This window comes from Aptenodytes forsteri, unplaced genomic scaffold (assembly GCF_000699145.1).
Source record: "Aptenodytes forsteri isolate BGI_AS27 unplaced genomic scaffold, ASM69914v1 Scaffold258, whole genome shotgun sequence".
Classification (NCBI taxonomy): Eukaryota; Metazoa; Chordata; class Aves; order Sphenisciformes; family Spheniscidae; genus Aptenodytes; species Aptenodytes forsteri.
The window spans coordinates 214,288-233,252 of record NW_008795250.1 but is presented as its reverse complement, the minus strand read 5'-3'; the positions used below and the strand labels follow the sequence as shown (position 1 = coordinate 233,252).

The following is an 18,965-nucleotide window of genomic DNA, read 5'->3' as shown; positions in this document are numbered from 1 at the left end:
TATCTTTATATATTTTTATTTATTTAATATAAGTATTTAGATAAAATATGTATAGACACAGCCTCTTACACACATCTTTATATGTATATAGACATATACATATATCTTTATGTATATCCACAGTCACACACATACCTTTATACATATATAAACCTTCTCTCATATATATATATAGGGATGTATGTATGTTTGGAGATACATATAAGATACATTATACACATATGTAATATAAGTATTTAGATAAAATATGTATAGACACAGCCTCTTACACACATCTTTATATGTATATAGACATATACATATATCTTTATGTATATCCACAGTCACACACATACCTTTATACATATATAAACCTTCTCTCATATATATATATAGGGATGTATGTATGTTTGGAGATACATATAAGATACATTATACACATATGTACAAACATGTATTTTTATTTATGTTGTTTTATATATGTATGTATATCTATGTATGTATATTGGTTTGTGTGTATATATGTGGGATATACATATATAATACATTATAGATTTATATGCATACACATATACACACAATTTTATACATATAATATGTATGTATATACAGACACATCCTTATATAGATGTATGTATCTTTTTAGATATGTCTGTATTTCACTGTGTGTATACATACGATATATAGGGATGTACATATGGGATATATGCATATATTATACGTGTATACACATATATACATACTTTCTATATGTTATATGTACGTGTATATGCAGACACTTTTTTTAATATATCCCCTGGCTTTTATATTTTATATATGTAAGGGGGGGGGGGGGTGGGGGGTGCACACCCCCTGCCCCACCTGGCTTACCGTGCCCCTCCTCCCAGCAACGGCAGCCCCGTGCCAGGCAGGCGGTGCCCAGCCGCCCGACACCGCAAAGGCCCCTTGGCCCTGGGCTGGGGCTGACCCGCAGCGCGGGGCCTGCCCAGCCCCGACCGCATGCAGAGAGCCCTCCGTGCCGGCGGGACGCCTGCCCGGGGACATCCATTTGAAGCCTGACCTCAGGTCACAGACCGTGCCTGCCACTGAGGTTTCCTACCATTCAGTTCAACCTTTCTGAAAGGTTCCCAGCATGGTGCTGGGCTAAGCCAACTCCCCGCTGCTTTTCTCTTCATTTATTTTGTCCACGCTGTTCATTCTCGGGCCCATTCGAACCGCTCCGCAGACTGGACAGCCTAGCTAGGGGGAATTAACCTCTCCCAGATCGCCAAACTATTATGAGTGCCTTCAGCAGGAGCAAACCTGGGGCTCTTCAACCTTTAGAGAATTACTACTGGGGGACAAACTTCCATGGAGCAACCCAAAAGATGGCACGGTGGGTTTCATTTCCAGGATGGATCTACATCATTGTTCAGTCTCACCTGGTTTATGGCACATGCACCTGGTTTACGGTGCATGGCAAAAATGCAGTTCACATTTACATTTTCAAGCAAAACTTACTTACCACTGCTAGGCTCACTGCGGTATCGACTGATGTAATTATTCATGTCATCCTCTGAAAGAACAAAAAGGCAGCCATTAGAAGACTATTTATTTGATTAAATGGTTGAAATTCCACCCCATGAAAGGCTCTCCTCTGCCCTGTATGCCCAGAGCAGGTACACTTACACCACCGAGTCATCTCCTTCCACACGGTTACTCTTCAGAAAGGGAGGCACTGCGTACCACTTGTGACCTGAGCTGCCTTCTCGCTCACGTTCACATTAGTCTCTCCCTGGTGAGACCCCGCGCCCCTGGGAGAGCCCAAGCACCCCACTCCCTACCAGTCTGCAGCCAGCCCCTTATTCTGCCAAGGAGCTCTCCAGGTAGGGGCACTGGGAGGACAGGTTTTATTTCTCCTATAGGGATACTTCTATTTTCTTTCAATTTTTTTTTTTTTTTCCATGTGGCCCAACACCGCTCCTCATTTTCATTTGCAATCCCTTCCTGGGACCTATGCTGCTGCCATGCTGAACAGCAACGCCATAACCATTGCTCCTGAGCAGCTTCCCTGTGGTTCTGCACTCTCTCTTTCCTTTTATAGTGTTTTTAACTTGTTCCTGTGAAACGCAGTTGACCTAAAAAAAAAAGAGGAAACACTGTCCAGTATGTTTCCAGAAGAATGGCTAGAACTTCCCCTGTTCTGCCTTGGATGACAAGGCCAATAAAAGCCACACGAGTTTACCAAAACAAGTGGAAATGCCTCTCCAGCTCAGCACAAGCGCTGCTGTGGGAAACAAAAGACCAGCCAGACAAGCGAGCTCTCTAGCAGTTGTAAATCTAGATGTAAAACTAAAATGTAGTTTTAATGTGTAAGTCCCTACTTCTAAAATAATGTCTTCTTTTATCCATTCAGAATGAATAGAGAGAGTTATTTTGTTGTATATTACATATACATGTCAGATATAGCATATTAACATTACATTATCTGTTGGCTTAAAATATACTGTAAAGAAAGATTTTTACAAGTCAAGGGTGTAGCACTACACTTGTAGTACATACATGAGAGCTGCACCTGAACTTCAATAATGGTAAGGTAAAAATGAAGACATGACCGCAAAAGGGAAAGCAGCAGCTACGTTGCATATACAGATTTTAGATGCTGCAGATGACGGTGGGATTTCCCGTTACCTTACAGAAAAGCAGAACATTTTACAGTTGCCGAAAAAGAAAATAACAAACTCCTCTTGTTGCAATTCTGAGCAGCACGCAAGTATCGCTGCTAAGAAAACAGTATCGGCAATCCAGGAAGAATTTCAAGCTTCCAAGCAACCTGACCTGCCCAATTTGTGGTGTATCGTGTGCTCTAAAAGCATGCTCTCCTTTTAAGTGCTCTTTTTGATACCATGTTTCAGGAAACCATGCTCATCCCTTTGAGCCAGATTTCCTTCATCCCCCTGGGTCTCTGTGGCTACAGTCCTGCCTTTTCACAGCACATTGCGGTTTGCAGGTGAAAGAAACAGATGTTTTCTGGGGAACACTTTCTCCACACAACAAGACCCAAACCACTAAGCACTCTGTACCTGAAATAGCTGCACTCATAAGAAGGCAATCTAACCTGACACTGAAAGGCAGCATGGTTGTTTTCCTTGTTTCATTGGATCTTAAAAGCTTTTTTGGCCCTTGTTGATCTTTAAATGCCTGCAGTCAGAGGTGTGGCTTTGTGCTAATGTCTGAGTTTAAAAAAGAGGCCTCAGAGTAGCTCAAGGCAATGCCACTGAATTAGGAGAACATTGCAAGGCTTTTCAGCTATCTGCTACTAAAATACACTTCATTTCAATCATGCATAATTTATACTCTAAATGCCACCAAGCCTGCCAGCCTGTATAGATACAGGTTCTTGTTCAGGCATGGAACCTTCAGCTACAGTCAGAAAATACCTGCATATCTCTATTTCTGGTAATGCACTTTCATCATATTTAACAGAGCCTAATTCTAAGCAGAGAAATGAGGAAAACAGAACTACAGTTTGGCCTGGACGAGGGCGTGTTCTGCACGTGGGGGTCGTCCCTCCTCATCACCTGGCAAAAACACAAGACCACACTCTGTGCAATGCATGGGGGACTGGGGTGCTCTCCTTTCCTTTGGCTCTCTTTAAAGTCTGCACCAAATGCCAAGATCCTTTGCCCTGAAGACAGAAAACAACTTGCAAAAGTTATTAATCTGCTTTTCATGTCTTATGGCAAGGCTCAAGTCAAGTCTCCTTTAGGATTGCATACATTTACTGCCCTGGCCATCTGCCTATCAACTAACAGAATGTACCAGGGCACTGTTTTCAAACCGATCAGTTGCTTTCAAACCAATTTAGCAAAGAGATACAGACTACTCTTTGTATCAGCAAAGGCCAACGCCGAACACCTGAAAAGGAAAGCCTGTAATGCACTCACTCAGATCCCTTTGAGTGCTGAGGAAAATCACAGATTGTCCTGGCAGCCTGTGACCGCTTGCACACAAGATTGGGAGAGCTGCCTCGCTGCCTACTTTCATGTTATTATGCGATGGCCTTACTAACGTCATCGGTTTACGTTGCTTATCTATCTATAAATAAAAAAAATATATGTATGTAAAATATAAAATATGTGTGTGTGTGTATATATTTACCTTGAATAGTTTCTTATGAATAAAAAACAATAAAGAGTAATGGAATAACAACAGCAGAATAAATATTTCAACAACAGATTAAGTTTCTGAATGATTACATTAAAGCAAACTGACAATTAACAAACTCATCTTAGTCATATGGGAGTCACAGCTTCTTTGGGCATAAAAGGCTAGAAACAATTCCAGTTATCTCTCATTATATTCCACATTGCTGAAAGCAAGGAGTTTAAAAAAAACCACCACAAATATACAACTGAAAGCAACTATTCGTGCATATAAAATGTAGACACAAATAAAAAGTACGGTACTGCACAGTACTGTGGAACACTGCTTAAGTACTTTATGGTGATTTACAATGAGATGAAGTCCCCCCTGCTCAGTATGTGCCGTCAAATGGGATCAGGAGTACAACTACATTTGCAGCTGGCGGCATGTAGGAAGCTCGTATGGGTAAGTAGGGGAGACCAGCTTTTACAAGAGGGGCAGATTGCTTATATTATTTAAATTCTACATGGTGTTTTCTGCTGTCAGTGTATTTTAGTTTCAGCTCCAGAAAGGGAGTTGTCTTAAGAAATACTTCATTCTTCATAGTTTCCCTGTTTTTTTTAAAACTTTTTTTTTTCTTATTTCTGCCACCTTGGCATTTGCAGGATCCAGAAGACTTAATTTTCCTCCTTTCCTAAAAATAAACCCATCTCTTCAAATATACAGCAATGTTACCCTGCACTTCCTTTTCCAGAAGAGAAACTTTCCATTTAAAAGTCCTTAGCTATAACGATGCCCAAACAGTATTGATAGTAAATTAAGGAACCGACAGTAAGCAGAAAGAAAAAGCATCTCCCTCTTATTTCCTCTGGAAATGGCAACCTTAGAAAAATGTCTACGGATGGTGATTCAGATCCTCTTGCTAGATGCACCAGGAGGAATCATAGAATCATGGAACCATTTAGGTTGGAAAAGACCTTTAAGATCATCGAGTCCAACTGTAAACCTAACACTGCCAAGCCCACCACTAAACCATGCCCCTAAGTGCCACGTCTTACCCCCAGGAAATCTGGTGACAAATCTGGTGATGAAGATCCAATAGTTGTGAGTTGAGAATGTAGAATGGAAAGAGTGAGGCAGCTCTTCCCCATGTGAAAACCCATCCTAACCTGTGGTGAACAAGAATGGTTCTACAATCTTCCCTGGAAAGCGAGAGCGATGGGAAGCAGTAAGATATGCAGCAGCACTGCGGAGGAATTCAGCCGAGAGAAGGTTTTGCTGGGCCGGGAAAGGAACGAGCAGAAACAGGCTGTTCTCTATGGTCCACGAGCAGTATTTGCTCAAGTAGTGTAGGGTGTGAACGACTGCCAAAATAGCATGACAAAACGATGAGACACCTGGAACTGCTTCACCTACTAGTGGAAGACGGCAACTATATAACTGAAAGAGGTAAGGCAGCAGAGTAATGTGGGACCACAGATCGACAGGAGGGCTGACTCCAAGAGGATCAGGACTTTTTGCTAGACAGAAGAGAGTGTCTGGTTGGGAAGGTTGCTCAGACTCCTACCTATCTCGCATAAAACCACACCAGCCTTCCTTGACACTGTAACCAACCACTTCTGTGAGCCTGTAAGTGCAGTAAAGTCAAATCAAGAAGGGGAAGTCAGTCTCATCTCTTAGCCTGCTACCCAAATCTCTGTTATTGAAAAAACGTGCGGTTCTTGGTCAGGATCTGTCTGACAGCTACTGGATTTTGCCTGATGAAGGTTTTCAAATTATCTGCCTGTTCTTTTCCTGCAAGATTCAGACCACACACTAAAACGATTCAGGGAGTAATAAACTATTTAGAGTACAGACCCATATAATCTCATCTGACCCAAGAGACAACGTTGCAATCTCCCTCTCCTGGCCCTATAAAAACCTAATAAATTTGGTGAAACGCATAAATGACATTCCACCCAAGGCAGATCTCTCTCTTAGTTCTATAATCCCTCAACGGTGACCTTTAATTGTTTCATCAATGACTTTAGTGAATGAGTTTGCAAAACCCCTGCATACAATAAATACCATTTGCACATCTTTTAGATTAGAGGCCATAAAAAAGGGATTTCTTTTGAAGTATTTCATTATTATTTTACTTCACATTTTTATTGCCATTGATTGTACTGCCTTCTGTCTCTCAAAGCTGAATTTTCTGAACTGGAAGGTTATTTTTTCTGCTGTGTAGCCTCCCACTGAGGATGTGAGTCCTTAGAGTAATGTCTTACCCCGACTTTCCTCCAGAAAGCAATCTTTACTGGGAGGTTTCTAAAGAAGCAGATCTTTCATCTCCATCACTGCTATCTGACACTGGCATCTTCTTAAAGTACCACTACCACTTAGAAGCATTTGGGAAAGAAAAGTGGGATAAAATGCACTTTGCAATAAACCCCACTAAGATACACTCTCAGCAGGGAGGTTTTTCAAGGCACAAGTTATAAGATCAAGTTATTGCTCCCTAAACACTTCTAGAAATAAGAAAAGTGAGGACAGCCACGCTGCTCTGACACTAGCCAATAACACTGCCACAACCTGACTTTGCCCGAAAAGAACATAGCTTTAGTATGACACTGTAGCGCAGTAAGAAAGGAAGACAGAATGTACATAAAAAAGGACATCTATAGGCGTTTCTGAGCGCAGACTGGCAGTCCACGGGGGAAGATTCCCTAACGAAGCTGTAACCTTCCTAGGGAGTTTTCCCCTGCAGATTGCTACGCAGTCTCTGGCATTCCAGATCTGTCTGACCTTGGCCATCTGAACTTCATCACCACCGAATTCTCAGCCAGACCTAACCTCCTCTTCTCCTCAGCAGTCCAAGTATAGCTCAGTGCTCGCTTGTAAGTTCATTTATTAAGGCATATGCATGCTCCCTAGGCTGTGCTGCACTGTCTAGTTCACCTTTCTGGTCTTGTGCAAGATGACCTGAGCAGAGCTTTTTCCCCTTTGCTTTGCTGGCCCTAGAAGGTCTCTCTCCCTTTCCCTCTAGCAACATGGAAAGTTTGTGCCAAGAGGAAACATGAACAGCCAGCTGGCACTTTCCAGGAGACTTCCCCTGCTTTTCAAAGGAAGGCAGATTGCCACATTAGTGCAAGCTGCAGTACTCACACGACTGTTCCATTCACACGGATACCCAGTCCCTGCAGGGGTTGGACGGACGCCTGAGCATGTGGATAATCCACCTTGAGAGGAACTGTCAGAGTTAGCTTGCACAGAAAACAGAGCAACAGATTCAGCCTGGTTCTAAGAAAGAAATCAACCTGAGATGGAAGTGGTTGTGCAGAAGGAAACCATGGGATATGGAACAGGCTCCATTATCAGCAGATACAGCTGGGACAGAAAAACTGGGACAGAAAACCAAAATCCTTAACTGACAACACACTGGGTGGCTTTGGCCCTCGCTTTAGCAGATCATGCTGCAGGAGCACTGTGTGCCGAGTTGAGCGTGGCTGAGATGCAAGACATCTGTGTGTCAGCATGGCTGGTGGCTTTGGGTAGAGGATGGCCTGGGGGACCTCTCAATGCTCTTTCCAATCTTGTTCTCTATGAATATGGATCAGCAGATCCAGATCTGAGTTGGCTTGTTACAGTCAGCCTGAAGCAAACACAGAGGAACTTGGGTCTGTCTCTGCAAAACAGCCACATTTGTCGAGTCTAGAAAAACAAAGGTTGAGAAAGATATAGCTACCAACAAAACAGGAATTTGCTGGGTAAACATCAGGGAAAGAGAAGAATAATTTAAGCAAAAGGACTCAAGAACAAATTGTTATAAACTAGCAAGGAATAAATGTAGACTGGGAATTAGGACAAGATTTCTAATAATTTAGACAAGTGAGATGCTGGAACAGTGTTATAATGCCAGCAGAAGGCAAAATACATCACTGCTGTCACATGGAGCACGATCTGTTTATGAAAGGGGTTATTATGAAAGGAGCTGCATGCTTGGACGGTGGAAAACGTTGCAGTTCTGTGGTCCTTTACCTGTCAGCAATGTCTTCGCAGCTCTGCACATTAATGATGGGAGACAACTTCAACCTCACACGCGTGACTGTACGCTCACCACTTCTGGAAGTGAAAAGTTTCTACCCCACCCATTTGGTGAATATGAAATTCAAGAGCCTAACTTCACTAACTACACACACATTTATGTAAGTGTTTTTTAAGGTTTAATTCATTTGACTCCTGCCTAGATGATCAGTGCACAGAGAACCACAAAGCCTGAAAGAGGCATCTACAGAGAAGCCAAATCCTCGCTCTTCCACGGATACACAGAGTTTAACCAGGAAGTGGAATGCACTTAAGATATAACCATTTCCAGGAGTCGTCTTCAAAGTAGATACATTTCAACATTTGAAAATAACCATAAACTATTTTTTAATCTATTGTTCTGCAGTAACAGGGCCCTCTTAGAGCACTAACAGATGATCACCAAAGGAACTGGCTTAGAGTTTAAGTGTTCACCCAGCTCAGACTGCCTTGCAAGGAACAACTGACAAAATCCTTTCCAGTGCCCTGCTTTGCCTTCTCAGACACCTTATGAATAATCTTAAGGGAAGCTCTCTGAAGCTCCAGAATTTTTCACGTTCCCCTCCCAATATCCTACTTTCTTCACTTACAAAACAGTGGGTACCTATGGGGAGAGCAAGCTTTACTTTTCTCCAAGCATGATCATAAATTGCAGCAGTCCCCGAAAGCAACAGCCTTACTGCTAACCCCATAAAAATGGAAATTTGACTCAGAATAGCTAAAATAAGCTTTCTGCGATGCGAAGTAACAGAGCTAGGATCCGGTTCTTGCTCAAAGGAATAGAAGGGTGGCATATTAATCTTAAACTATGGCAGTACTGTAGAGTTTCAAAAACTGAAATGATATATGCAGGAAAATGAGGAATTTCCACTAGGGACTGTAATTCATATATTATGGGAGAGATTAAAGAATAATAAATTTTGGAAGGAAGTATTAATGGCTATATGGGGCACTGTGAACCTGGCACTCCCTGAAGCCTGGAACTTTGTATACCAAACACTCAAAATGATTTGTGCAGGAGCAGAAAACATTAGATGTTATTCTGACCGTGACCAGTTACATACTGTACAAAGAAAGAACTCAGCAAGAGAAGAAACTTCCTCTATAATTTAGCAATTAACAGACAGGATATTTGCCGTTATGTCAAATGGTAACCATCTCTGGGAAGACGAAAAGGGATGACAGCACTTAGGATATTTCCCTTGCTCTTAGAGAAAGGCTGACCACAATGGTCCTGAAAATCATTAGCGATGCTGCTGTGCATTCACATGCAACAGCTTTCACCCAAAGCTCTTTACAAACTGAGGCAGAGAAGCTAAGTAAAGTGCTCAGAGTGCAGCAAATGTCACAGCTTTGCCCTAGGTTTATAGCTCCTAGAGTCCTGCCCTTCTCTTGAGTCCATCCTCTTTCCTGGTGTTGATAATGGCACCCTTTGACTTGCATGCTGAAGCCTGTGTTTTAGCCTTCATGTTTGTCCGCTCTAGAGATCAATTTTTTGGCAAGACAAATAAAACCTCCATTCAAAGCAAGTTAAAAGTGAAAAATTTCCTGCTTCTTAGCCAAATTAATTAGAAAATACCATATATCCATACATTTTCCACAGAGTTATTCCTACTATGTTAGGAGGTCTCTTGGTGAACTACTCTGGGGACACACAAGCGTGTGAGGCAGCATCCAGCTCATTATTCAGAGAATTAGCACAGGACTGACCAGGCCACAAACAGTTTACAGCTGTACTGCCTCAAGAAGTGGTCCTTCAAGAAGAGGCATGAAATATTAACTAGGGAGTTATGGGACACTTTCAGAGCCCATTGACCATCTGACTAGAACTCTTGCCTCTCCCAGTCTCGTAGCAGCAATTAAGGCGCTTCAGATAAAAAAAGAAAGAGGCCTGCCGAAAGAAAAGCTGGTTGAAAACACCTACTGAAAGCTACCAAATCAGCCAGCACATACTCTCCTGGTGCAGGCCACAGTGTGTCTCTACACAAATTCCCTGCGGTGGTGTGTACCATGTGATGCTGGGGTGACCTGACTTACTTTACTGAACGCTGTAGTAAATGGTTGCACAAAATCCAGTGTAAATACCAGAGTACAAGCTACAGCTGCCCCTGAGGAGCTTTAATTTATGCACTATCCCATAAAACTCCCAGGGAGGGAAATGAGTCTGAATGCTTTCTTATTCCATAACCCCTTCGTGGTAAAGTATTCTGCACTGAATGTTTCCATTGTTCAATATAGATGGGGGAAATAAGATTAGCTTCAGATGGAATATCCCATTTTCTCATGCAGTATGTTCTCTAGCCAGCTCAAGCTTGCTGGTCTGGCAGAACTCAGGGCTCTCCAAAGACGGTGATGTTTTGGAAGGCTGACAAAGTTAAGTTTGGCACAAACACACGCATTCCATGCCATACCCTACCCTCAGGTGTTATATGTAGGGCTAATGATCTACCAGAGCATAAGAGAACAACGTATCAGAGCGGGTTTTGCCTAACAGCTGAATCATGGCTTTGAACCGTAGCTTTTCTTTTAACAGTATTAGCAAGCCGGTCCCTTATTTCTCCTCCAACTAGTCAGTATAATAGGCAACTGCAGATATTTTTCAAACCTCACAAATGCCATGTGGCACACAGAATGATTAACTGCAATCATCACTCTGGAATCTTTAAGGAGGAAAAACACAGCTTAGAGAAAATGGATGCAAAGCAATTCCTAATGTGGTCTGACACAGAGGGTAACTTGCAAAACATAACCCTTGACCCAAAAGTCAGGATTTAAACACTGGTGGCTTACAGTTCCAGGCAGAGCAAGTGGTGTGGAAAGCCCTGAAGACAGCACAGCCAGTGTAACCACAGCACGTGAGAAGCGGGAGGGTACAGAAATGACCTACAGGAAATGTCTTAATCGTCTGTGCTCTGCAGAGTCAGCTCTCAGGAGTATTTCATGTGCCTGAGCAGGTGGGGAGATCCTACACCAACCAGATATATCCCTTCCACACTGTGCAAATGGAGGCACCTTCAGCTGAAGACATGCTCTTCTTCCATCCGACATACCACATTCAGATTTTGCCGATATATGTATTGGTCAGAATGGCCACGGTGTAGATGAAGACAACGCTGGCGGCATGGCAAAGTGATAACGGTGAAAGTTGCTGCAGCAACAGCCAGCATATTACTGGGAGTGCAAGTTGGTGCTGGGAGAGCTGGAGAAGAAAGACCCAGTTGAGGTGGGGAGGGAGAAGAACCAGGCATGGCTGGGTCATGATCTTTCTTACCCAAGGGTAACTGCCTTCTCAAGCTGTTAGTTGAGGTTTTGAAGTCCTGTAGCTTACGCAGAAGCAATCTCTAAGCCAGCATTGCTAGTGCAGGATTCAAAGCCTTGGTAGCTTACTACTTCTTTCCTTTGCAAAATAATCCAGGAAATTACATGCAAAATCCTCTGCCTCAATTGACTGTTACCTGGATTGTGAACTAAAGCACTGAAATGTTATTGCTGGGCTTGTGGTTTCTCATGCAGTCTTAACTTGGCCCCCTTGTCGGTAGTCCACCATGATGGTAGACTATATCATGGATGGGTGTCTCTTGCTGTAAGGCCAAAGGAAATTTTTTCTGTCCAACTCCTGCCTCATTCAACATAAAGGACAATTGTTTAAATGGAGTCACCCGGATTCAGCTTCTAAGGACAAGTGCTCAAAATAATGCTTTGTATGTAATATATGATACAATGCACAAAAAATATTTCCTCCTGTATTTTTAGATGACTTCTGGGAATCAGAAATTAATTCTGTATACTCAGTATGATTGTTTAAATGTAACATAAAATGTAACAAACCTTACCTGATATGTAAAGTAATGCATGCTTTCTTATTTGCTGAACGTCTTTTTCAGTGAAAAGCATGAATCTCTCTAATCACGTATCCTAACTGAATGTAGAAATCAATCCTGAAGATTGTGTGTCTACTTTGTTGCATGTGTGGCCAGCATTTTACAGGGAGAAACAAATAATGAGTACTTGTGTTAACTTGGATGATTGAATGAATACCTTGGACAGAAGAATTTTTACATGAATCTCCACAGCACTAAAATTTCAGCAAACCTCCTTATAATGCGCACAACACTCTCCAGTTCCAAATGTAACCCTCAAGGAACACATGCATAAATTATAGTATATCCACTGGGGAAACCTCTGAAATCCTACAAAAAAGGGGGAAATGCATTTTAGGGGGCAGTCTGCTCAACTGCCTGCTTTTAAATACAATTTCAAATCAGGAATAATTAATGGCTGAATTGTGGCTAGCGCTTAGATATTAAAAAGAGGAAAAAACAAAAACAATTTCTACATGCTTTCATTACTGTGTAGAGAATGGACAGGATTATCATTTGAAAACATCTGGTGAGCTTTTTCTCTTAAACCTTTTGATTAAAGTACTTCTGTGCCTTGAACTCTAAGGAGTTTGACCAAAATAAAGATACCATCCAAACCTCTAATTCAGATATATTCACATACTGCTCATCTACTAAAATAATCAAGCTAAGATGTCCAAGGAAGACTAACATATCGCTAAGGTAGAAAGTGTTGTCTCCTCTGGAATATTATGTTAAATGTTACTGAGATCAGGACATGTTCTGCACTCCATTGTGTGGAGTTGGATCCCCCAGGGTTGGGGGATCACAGGAAAAAGAGCTATGTCTTTTCCAAAAATACTTCTGGTCTAGCACTTGTGTGATAAAAATAGATCCAAGTAAATCTAACTGTTGATATTCCCCCTGAACCACACACCTGCCCAACAGACAGCCCACAGACGACAGACTGCTCTTCACCATAGTCACATAGCACCTAGACATCCGAGCAGGAGCTGCCTACACAGTGCATCGCTCCTTTTCTGGCACCAGAGCTGCCCTGTCCAAGCACAGGGGGGCTGTCCAGCATTGGCAGTTTTAATCAACCTGGTGAGATGCCAGCCTCTAGGCAAGGCAAGCTTCATAGCTGATGCATCGGTCCCCTCTAAACCACAGAAACGCAAGTGGCCAAAGACCGAAACTGTTTTCCAATGTTCTTCTCAATTTCCCTGCTTTTACCTCTGAGTGATTATCATCAATTCTGATTTGGCTGCTGCTTCTTTAGTGTTTGATGGATATAATCATGAGGACACTGGGAAGGTACATCATAGTCATTTTCTTCCCAAGTCATTTTATTGGCTCTGTTCAGAATCTGTTTGCAAATACAACAGCTCCTGCCACTTCGAAGCAGACGCAGCCTCTTTGCAAAAATGGGAAAATGCAGTCTCCAGGGAAAGTAATCAATTCACTGGCAGAGTGAAAGTATTTAGTAGGTTCAATAACTCCATGTAAGGGACCAGCTGTGCCAGCAGGTAGCAGCACACAGGCAGCACTCACCTCGTGGAGGTCGCAGCTCAGTGATGTTCTCGGTGACTTCATCATCCGAATCTTCAGTTGCTACCACCTTGTACCTGTTGCTGCTCTGTTTGTTCAGTACATGTGGGACCTGCAGCGCAGCCTCTCTCTCTGCAGCCAGATCCAAATCCTGCTGAGCAAGGTGGGCCCTCAGCTGCCTGATTTCAAACTTGAGGAAAAAACAACACCACATACTGATGTCATATAAGCATGGCCAGAAGTCTATATTCTACAGTCGGGGACCTATTACTCATTTTATCACTAAACCACTACAAACTGGTGACAGTAAATACAATGTGGTTGAGCCAGGATGTGATTCCAAGCTGATGCTCTCCCAGAGCCCACGTGAGCTGGACCTTTGTCCATATAATCTAGAAATAATGAATGCCTCATGCTGGTCTTCTATTTTGTACATGTCTGCATCCTGAAGATATGGTTTTGGACAATTTTTAACAGATCTAACTGCCAAATCAAATGAAATCTTTATAGAAGACCACTCTTAACAGGCATCTAGGGATTTAGGTTCATGACAAACATCCCTAATCTGCTAGACTTTGTAATGAGGATTTCTATGGAGGAAGGTTCTCTAAGCAGTATCCAGAATGGTCCTCCCCCACTAACTGGGCAACGGGGAGGGACACCACAGTCTTCTTCCAGCTTGAAATCTTCTGTACTCAACAGTGTGCAGAAAACGCTGGGGAAGGTTGCCACTTTTCTGGCCACTCCCCTCAAATATATGAGCCATGGCAGTTAATGACTTTCTGCAGTCAGGAGGGTATTTGCCTCGTGACTGGTGTTATAAAGCAGACACTGACAAAAAGACAGAAGCTACCAGGTACAATCTGATTGATGGACACAACATGTTTCTCTTGTGTTTGACAGCCATAGGTCTTCCACAACGCAAGAAGGAAAATAATTTTTCTGGAGAGCCCGCAGAGACCCTTTAAGCCCTTAGATAGGCACTACAAGATACCACTGTCCTTCCCTTCTGCCATCCAGTACAGCTATGGGGCTGCGTGGCAGAGGGTTTCTCTTTTTTAAACTCTTTTTAAGATCAGTAGTACAGCAGTGACCAAGTCATGTCCAATTATAGAGAGTCTGAGAGGGAAAAGCAAATGAGGCGAGTAATAGGCTAAGGCATTTAAAATTTAGCATTGCTGGGCCTCCTATAGTTCAAGGCTTGAAAAGCCATCGGAAAGCATGATGCTACGGCAAGCCACACTGCACCTGTCACTCCGCATTTACAGCAGAGATGGAATTAGCACCTCAAAGCTTGAAAACTGGTGTGCAACAGCATGTAGGCTAAATGAATCTGGTTCCGTCTCTTGCCTCTCAGATGCTGACTCAAATTACTTCGCTGTCAGATTTTGGAATCCATCAGTGGACCTAGTTTGTTCCACCGTGGTCCACATCAGACACGGCGCAAACCCCAGGCACGCCGCAGAGCACCAGCAGTTCCTCCAAGCTGCGTAAGCGACTGGAGGGAAACAAGACAGAGTTTCCGCAGATTTTAGAAAGAAAAAAAGAGGAAAGAAAAAGGGATTTCAGTTTGCCACATCTGGAGACTATCTGGTTTCCAGAGCATATGGGAAGGAGCTACAGTAACCGGAAGACCCACTGCAAGACTCAAATCTAGAGAGCAAAAGGGCAGTTTAAGCTTTCCAGATCACATTCAAACCACCTAATACAGGGAACTAACAAAGCACACAGCTTTTTCTCCATCTTGAAGTCAGCGGACAGAGGTTTGGCAGCTGCAGACAGCTGGCTGCATGAAATGCTCACTGCTTTTAACCAAAGGTCCTCTGGCAATGGCAGTCAGAGGAGTCAGGTAGTATCAGCAAGTATCAAAATACAGCCCTGCTCCTTGATTCCTTCAATGAAACCTCCATGGCAGATCCCAGACAGTGTTTTTTGTGTTAACCTATCAGCTAGGAAGAAGTAGCAAACTGGTAGTGCTAACTCTTTTCCCAGCCAGCCCTAAGCTTCCTGAGGCTTAAGGTGCCCATGCCATACCAGGGGTGTCAGTACGAATGCGTCATTCAGCCATGAAAGGACTGTCTGGAGTTCAACTTTACACTACAGAGAATTTCAGGTTTTATCCTTGACTTGAAAAAAAAAAGAAATCCCAAAATATCTTACATTTCACCTTTAAAGGGAGGAAGATACCCTTTCAGACACTGCCTTGGTTTAAAGGAAGAAATGCACTCAAACGTGATAGGCAAAAAATAAATCTGGAGGTTTTTTTTTTAAATTATTGCCTAACTATATCTATTTGCCTAGCTCAACTAAAAAGCAATAAGAATTAGGCATCATTACCGTTTTTCTACATTTCACATTTCATCCTTCAAAAACATTCCTGTGTGTCAGAAAAAGAAATATTGCCACTAAAACGCTTAATTCTGGCCTAGAGGCAGGATATGATTTCTTTTTCATGGAAGAGAAAAAAATTGGCAGGTATTTCATAACACACATAGATAAAGCTACCTAAAAGTCAGCTCAACAATTGTATTTCTGTATCACACCCAATTTAACCAGCTTAAGCGTTTACAAAGATTGGCTGAACCTTGTAACAATCAAAAGCTTGAAGGGAATCACTGCATTTTACAGATGTGAAAAAGGAAGCACATTAGGTGATCTTTCCTGCTACATTGAACCTACAGCAAATATGGGGGAAGAGACCAGACTTTCTGATGCCCACTTACATGTTCCAATCAATAAAGCAAGCGTTTCCAAATATCCACAGCTTATTGTCAATCTTTAAAACTTCCATGCCCAGTCACCATCCAGTTTTTAATAGATGAGTTCATAAATGTTATTGTTTAATATGGCTCTGCCAACAAGCTATGAACTACTCAGCCTGGCATGCTGGACCAAGTAGCAGCCTGCAACCATTGCTGGGATCACCATGCTGGACAACTACACTTTGCCCAAACAATTATTTATTTTCTATTTATATGGGAAAAATTACTACCTTGGTTGAACCCAACCACACAGACAGCATGAGAAACTGGAATCCACAGAGAAAACGGCTACCATGGTTATTCAGGTGAACAGCTACTACCGCTGGTAATGTCAAAAACAGAAGGGGCTTTGCTGCCATCTTATGTTTGAAAGACAGAAATACATGCTTGTGCCTACAGCAGCAAAGGAAGCACTTGCTCATGAAGACTGCACAAACGTCACATTCTAGCAGAAACTGAAACCTAGACCCGATGTCGTGGCTCATGCAACACTGCCCTCATCCACTGCCTGAGGATGAGAAGCGTATGCAGGATTTGCAACTTTTAAAGTGATATGCGAACCCTCTTTTATTGCCAGCTGCAAGCACAATCCACATGCTTGTATTATTTTCATCAACACTGGTCTAAAATCCAGAACTGAACATGAGACTGTCAAGAGCAGATATGAGAATTGAATTCCTAGGCACAGTAAAGCAGCACAGTGCTCTGGACTTCAACATCATGTGCAAGGTGAGTAATAGCACACAGAGATGTTCAGAAAGATAACAGCAGAAATTGATATTGCCTACAAAACCACGCAGCTGCAGCTGGTTAACACAGGCTCTCCCTTCCACTTTTCCATTACCTCAGATGGTCAGCTTCCAGGTCCCATTCATGTTTGCCTTGATGTCTGTGTAGTCATTAAAACAGTGGAACGCTAGAATTAAATACTGGTGTGTGTGTGTAACTGTCATTTTTTTATTGACAGAGAAGAGGGTAGTCATTGTAATAATGGTGTTTGTCCCATGCCCACATCCACTGTTACTGATGCAAAGTGATCCACACAAGGTGTTCCACAGAGATGCAGAACCATAACTGTTACAGACACAGAGAATAAGACAGAGCCAAAACCCAACTCAATATACTGCTTCCAAATGCAAACCCAAACTCTCTAAGTCTCTAGCATGTTCAAAAAGGGACTGGGTGGGATGGAAAAATCACCATTTATCAAAGGACATTCAATAAAATATCTAGGAGAAGTTAAACAAGAAACAGAGATTTTTGGTCACAAAAGGCATGCATCTATTCAGGAGATCAGTTCAATATTAATTGTTTCCAATTGTTACTAAAAAATTATCCCAAGATATTGTAAAAGCTGGAATACAGTTTTGGCCACTAAAAGCAACCCACTAAAAAAAAAGGTTAAGTCTAAGAGAAGTGGGTGTTCCTTACAGGCGTAATTCAATGAGAGACTGCATGAACAAATTATGGCGTAGGTGCTTGTATCTATTGAACATTATATTGAACACTGACCTCGGGCAGTTCTAATGTGTAAAAGAGCTAATGAGATTGCTCTGACTGCATGTCATGCAGTCCAGAGCGGGTTAAATAAATCATTAAAAGGTATAAAATATAATGGTCTTTTTAAGTAAAAATTCTGGGCCAAGTTAAACACATGAAATTTCTATTTGCAGTAGGAGCTGATGTAGCTATCTGTAGACTTGGGCCTCTCCAATACAGAGTACTGCAGGAAAGCTGCACTGAGAAAACCATGTTTCATATTTTCAGGTAGACCATCCTTCCTTCAGCCTGTAAGGAAGGATGCATATCATGCATATTGTGAGGCAAAAAAGAAAAAAAAAGCATACAAACTTATACACATGCTTTGATTTGTTTAAATTAAGACTTACTCATAAGTATCAGCTCTGTGTTAAAAATCTTGTAAATCCCACAGAGATCCAGTGGGCAAATAATGCTGTCGTGTGGAAGATAACTTGTTGCGATCACGGAGACTAAAGTAACCCATCTCCTGACTCAAGATAATTACAAACTGAGCACTGGTCCACTTGAGACTGCTACTGACATTATTTACCAGGACACCTCTGATATTCATTATCTTTAATTACATGTACTTTGGTAGCTTCTGGTGGGTTCTTTTATCAGTAAGTTCCTAACATACTTTGCAATGGAAAAAATGTATTTGAAAACTTCATAGAATCACAGCATAATCTAGGCTGAAATGGACCTGTGAAGGTCATCTAGTCCAACACCCTGCTTAAAGCAAGTCCATTTACCTCAGGTTGCTAAAAGCCTGTCCTGTCAAGTTTTGAGTATCTCCAAGGTTGTGTATACCACAACCTCCCTGGCAATCTGCTCCAGTGCCTGGACATTCTCCTAGTAAAAATGTTTGTTCTTATATTTAATAGGAATTTTGCACATTCCAGCTTGTGTACTGTCACTGTGCACCTCTGAGGAGAGCCTGGCTACACCCCCCCATGAAGGAGCTGAAGACAGCAATAAAGGTGTAATACACTTGGCTAATGTGGAAATACACTTTCTACCAAGAAAAGGGGAGATACAGACTGTCTCACATAAGAATGAGTAACTAGGTTGTCAGGCATGAAGGGAAAGTTCATTGATGGTAAATTTAAACTTACTTAATGTTTTC

The 18,965-nt window shown here is 42.1% G+C and overlaps 1 protein-coding gene across 1 annotated transcript in view; it reads right to left on the bottom strand.

Moving 5' to 3' along the window:
* The window catches only part of TMEM266 (transmembrane protein 266), a 60,761-nt gene that overhangs the window by 3,555 nt on the left and 38,241 nt on the right, over positions 1 to 18,965 (bottom strand). Inside the window, exons 8-9 of the mRNA XM_009278829.1 lie at positions 13,560 to 13,746; positions 1,484 to 1,534 (exon numbers count right to left, since the gene is read on the bottom strand). Of these exons, the coding sequence (XP_009277104.1) occupies positions 1,484 to 1,534; positions 13,560 to 13,746 (238 nt within the window). The remainder of the gene's footprint in view (positions 1 to 1,483; positions 1,535 to 13,559; positions 13,747 to 18,965) is intronic.